The sequence below is a fragment of the Lycium barbarum genome, chromosome 8, assembly GCF_019175385.1.
Source record: "Lycium barbarum isolate Lr01 chromosome 8, ASM1917538v2, whole genome shotgun sequence".
In the NCBI taxonomy this organism is placed as follows: Eukaryota; Viridiplantae; Streptophyta; class Magnoliopsida; order Solanales; family Solanaceae; genus Lycium; species Lycium barbarum.
This window is the reverse complement of record NC_083344.1, coordinates 31,949,940-31,955,246: the sequence shown is the minus strand read 5'-3', so window position 1 is coordinate 31,955,246 and position 5,307 is coordinate 31,949,940. Positions and strand designations below refer to the sequence as shown.

The 5,307-nt window shown below is 38.1% G+C and overlaps 1 protein-coding gene across 1 annotated transcript; it reads right to left on the bottom strand.

Moving 5' to 3' along the window:
- Positions 1 to 1,287: 1,287 nt before the first annotated feature.
- Positions 1,288 to 2,419, bottom strand: LOC132607783 (uncharacterized). The gene is made up of 3 exons (XM_060321860.1): positions 2,081 to 2,419; positions 1,757 to 2,005; positions 1,288 to 1,707 (listed from the first exon to the last, which is right to left on the bottom strand). Exons 1-3 carry the CDS (start codon positions 2,417 to 2,419, stop codon positions 1,288 to 1,290), a joined length of 1,008 nt encoding a protein of 335 aa, XP_060177843.1.
- Positions 2,420 to 5,307: the final 2,888 nt, after the last annotated feature.

The window sequence follows — 5,307 nt, the reverse complement described above, 5'->3', positions numbered from 1 at the left end:
CCCGTCGCGGCCCCTAGCTGGGTCGTGACAAGCCCGATCCATTATCTCATATCCCATCGACCTCTCTGCGGCTATTATCATCATCATATACATTGCTGCGGAACGTGCAACCCGATCCATATCTCATTATCATGGTGCACCAGCTGATCAGGTGGTAATGCGTATATAACGCCTATCCCTTCTCCCATACCCCATATACATATAATACACGCGTATATAATGCCTTCTGGTCATGGGTCAATATGCATATGTATATGAATGCAATGCATAACTGAAATGTGTACATAGAACTCTCGGAGTGACAAAAGGTCATATTACCTCTAATAGAAAACCTTTGGGCTAACATCATAAACATAGGAAATATCAAGACCCATGAACAGAAGGAACAATCACATGGGATGTAGGAACATCAAAGACTGAAGTACTCCTAGTGCTTCTAAGAGTAGAGTAATATGGAAGCTCGTTTAATCGCTTGTTAGCTCATAACATAGGATCATGCCAAAACGAAGAAGGAATAGCCTTAACATACCTTATCGTCTTCTTAATCCCTTAACATTCTCCTTCTAATTTCACCACGTCTACCTTCAAGAGGAATTACACTAAGGTTAAGTTTTGGAAAACACTCTCAAGCTCAATGTAGACCAATTAACGAGCTAACGAAATTTAGGCAGCATTTCCCTTATTTTATCAACTTCCACCATATAGCAAAACATCTCCCAAACAAAAATAACAACATCCATAATATCACAATCTAGAAGTTATATTCAATTAAATCCCAAGTCTAGCCAAAATCCCCTTTTGTTTTACCAAGTTTGGCAGTGTTTTATTAAAATAGTAAAATTTTCTGTACAATAAGGAAAGAATACAAAAGAAAAAGATCCTAAAAAACTGGAATGAAATGTAAACTACATCTAAAGACTATGTAGAAGCTTGTCTACTGCGGATCGTCTGGCCTTGACTTGATACTATCTCAAACACCTACAAGCTCTCACCAGGTGCTATGGTGCAAAGTCAAAATGAATACATATTCAGGCTTCCAGGATGGAGTAGAATTCCTCCATTTTCCTTCTGATGTAGTTGCTATCTCCTTGCCTTGATGTTGAACTTTATTTGCCATTGTCTTAAGTTTCCTGAATGAACCAGTCTTTAGAAGTCTTACAAGAGAATGAGCTTCAAGATAATACCACTCTTGTACTCCTGCCAAAGATAGTTTCATACAGGTACATGTTGCTATTCATGGCATGTTGAAATGTAGCTTTGTTGCTGCTACTGCTCTCCAATTTGCTATTAATCTCCAGGAATATGATGGTCCTTAGCTGTCCTGATCCTCATGTATGGTATATGTGGATTTTCTGTGTTTAGAATTTTCCTTGCTTTCACAGGAAGTGAAGCAAAACTATGAAAATGGTGATCACCTGCAAAATCAAAAGCATAGTTAGTTAAATAATTAGCCAGGCCATTTCCTTCTTTCAGAACATGCTCCACCCTTACTTCCTTATCCCTCCTCAACCTTGAAATATTATTTATGATCATTGACATACTCCATGGAGTGTCCCACTGTCCATTTAAGACCATCTCCATAGTCATTGAGTCTGTTTCCATCACCATTGGCAACAGACTGTTTGTAACACAATACTTAAGACCCTTATGTAGTGCCCTTGCTTCAGCCATCTGATATCCTTCTTGCTGCTGCAAACTGGAAATCACCTACTGCATTTCTAATACAAAAGGCAACAGAGCTTTGTCCAGGATTTACCCTAGAAGCTCCAACAGAATTACATTTAAACCACCCTGGCATAGGAAATTCCCATTTCACCATCTTGCTGACAATTCTTGGCCTGTATGCTTCAAAGACTTGTAGGATTTGAGGTATGCATCTTGGTAAGTTGTTCTGCCCTAGAAACCTCATTCTACACATTTGATATATGATCATGTTTATCTCATAAATCACTTTGTTGATGGACATCTTCCCTCCATGTAGGACTTTATTCCTCCACTTCCATATCTACCACATAATGACCATTAGAATAGATTTAAAGATAGTTCTGAACTTTGAGGGGAAATCTGCATTCCACCAGACTTGAAGAATCTGCTTGACTTGTTGAAATTGTGTTGTGATGCCAATAGCAGTTTTAACATAAGTCCACACTTTTTTAGAAATATTTCCTGTAACAAACAAATGATCCACAGTTTCATATTGCCTATGATCACAACAATAAAATCTTGCCTCAGTATCTACCCCAATCCTCTTTACTACCTCTCCAACTGGTATTTTGTACTTCCACAACCTCCAGAAAAAGAAAGATATCTTAAAAGGTACACCTGATATCCACATGTTCTTAAAGACATCTGACTTGACTGCTTTGCTCCTCAGAAGTTCCCATGCAGTGCCTACAGTGAATTTGCCTGATGCTGTCATCATCCATCTTGGCCTATCCCACTCTTCTTTTGGATCATGAAAGTGCAATTCTTCTAATATATGGCCACAATATCCATAGGGAATAACTGCTGCAGTCTTCCTATGTTCCAACCATCCTGCAACATAAGTTCTTTTACATCTTGAACACCCTCATCTATCACAAAATCATCAGCAATAATGTGATATAGAGCGCCTAGCTTTGTCCAGTTGTCAAACCATACATTTGCAGTTCCACTCCTTGGTTCCCAGCATATTTCTTGTTCTATATTATCTTTATCCTCTATCATTGCGTTCCATACTTGAGAACCTCCCTTCCACTGCACATTCTTAGGACTGTGCCTTTTACAATATTTGATCCACATGTAGTTTGCCCATAGAGTATTTGTTGTCCTGAATTTCCACCAAAGTTTTGCACATAAGGCTATAGATACATCAAACAAAGATCTAAAGCCTACTCCTCCTTCCTCTTTTGGCCTACACAAATTTAGCCATGATGACCAGTGTCTTCTTCTGCCTTCCTCACTATTATTCCAGAAGAATCTTGAAAATATTTTGTGCATATCATTGATAACACATTTTGGAGGTTTGATGGCTGACAACAAATGTATTGGCATACTCATTAGAACATTATTGATCAGAACCGTTTTTCCTTCAAATGAGAGCAATCTTCCTTTCCAAGTCTGCAGCCTATTCTTGACTTTCTTGATCAGATCATTGTAATTAGCTTTCCTCTTCCTTCAATGTGTGACAGGACAACCCAAATATGTAAAAGGAAAGGTCCCTCTTTTAAAACCAGTAATATTCTCCACCTATTGTATCAGCACATTAGACAATTTACTGTATACATAGAATGAGCTCTTGCCTTTATTGATAAGTTGGCCTGATACCTGCTCATATTCATGTAATACCTCCATAATTAGCTCAAAAGATCTAGCATCAGCAGATGAAAAAATTATTGTATCATCTTCATATGCCAGATGATTCAGACTTGCACTCCATTTGGGCATTCCATAACTTCTAAAATCATTGTTCTCAAATAAAGAGTTCAATGCTCTAGATAAAACTTCAGCAGATAAGATGAACAAAGAAGGAGAGAGTGGATCTCCTTGTTTTACACCCCTGGTGGAGTGGAAGAAACCATAAGCTTGACCATTAAGGAGGATGGAATACCAGTTATTTGCTATCAACCTCCAAACCATATCTATGAAAATTTCTGCAAATCCCATCTTCCTTAAAACTCTGATCAAGTAACTCCATGATACTCTATCATATGCTTTGGCCATGTCAAGCTTAAGCACAACATTAGTTGGTTTCCTCTTAGTCTAATGTCAGTCACAACCTCTTGAGTTAGAAGGAAATTTTCAATGATACATCTGCCCTTAACAAAGCCAGACTGGTTAGGAGATATCAGAGAAGGTAGAATGCCTTCCAGCTTGTCCTGAACCACTCTAGAAACAACCTTGTTGATAAAGTTGCTGAGACTGATTGGTCTCATATCAGCAAAGGTCTCAATGTTATTCTTCTTTGGTAATAGTACCAGGTTGGTATGTGTGATTGACTTAGGAAGAGTCTGCCTATCAAAGAAAGCTTTCACAAGATTGTATACATCAGCACCAACAATGTCCCAGCACACCTGATAAAATATTCCAATCATACCATCTGGACCACGAGCACTATCTGCAGATAATTCAAACACAACCTTCTTCACCTCCTCCAAAGTTGGCACGCTTACCAGCTGATTGTTAGTATCCTGGTCAACCATACTAGGAACATGTTGTAGCAACTCAAAGTCTAATGGATCAACCTCTTGAGAGAACTGCTGTTGATAAAATCTACAAGCTTCTTCTGCCAGAAGTGACTCCCCTTCTATCCATAGTCCTTGCTGATTTTGAATTCTTTTAATCTGCAATCTCTTTCTCCTACCATTCACAATACTCTGAAAGTACCTTGTATTCCTATCTCCTTTAGCAAAACTAGTCATATGTGACTTTTGTCTCCAAAATTCTTCCTCGTAGTGAACATACTTCATCAATTCTGCTTGTGCTTGCTGTAGCACCATCCTGTTCATAGGAGAAGGATCCTCTTCAAAAAATTGTTCTTTAATTCTCACCACCTCTTCCCTTACTGTTAGTTGCTTGAAAATATCACCAAAAGTTGCCTTACTCCATGCAGATAATGCAGATTTCACATTCTTCAACTTTAGCTTAAATCTGCTAAAGTCATCTCCTTCAAAATCTTCCATGCCTGATTAACCACCTCTAAGAATGATTCATGTTCTGTCTAGAATTTTAGAAATCTGAAAGGCTTCCTTATGTGATGTGAAATTTCACCACAAGTAAGTAATAAAGCGGCATAGTCTGAGCTAGTTCTGGATAAATGTTGCACTTCCATATGTGCAAACCAGTCTTGTAATTTGGAGTTTGAAATCATTCTATCCAATCTCTTGAAAATACAGTCACTACCTGCCTTCCCATTCCACCAAGTAAACAGACTCCCCTTATAATTTATATCAAACAGCTCACATGAATTATTACAAAATGCAAAATCTTCATATTCATCTGGAAATACAGGTAGACCACCTATCTTCTCATCTTCATTCATAATGACATTAAAGTCACCCTCTACCAACCAAGGCAATTCCATTTGATCAGCCAAACTATACAGACTATCCCATAAACTGATTCTTTCCAGATGATCACACTTTGCATAGACCACTGTTACCATAAGTGACTTATTCCACTCTTGGAACAACAGTTTTATAGTTATTTGTTGTTCTAGGTCCTGCAGAATCTCCACATCCACATTATCATTCACAAAGAACCATATTTTACCATTGCAGTTGTACTGGGCATATCTCATGCCCAACCTCATTCTAAATTCCTAAATAT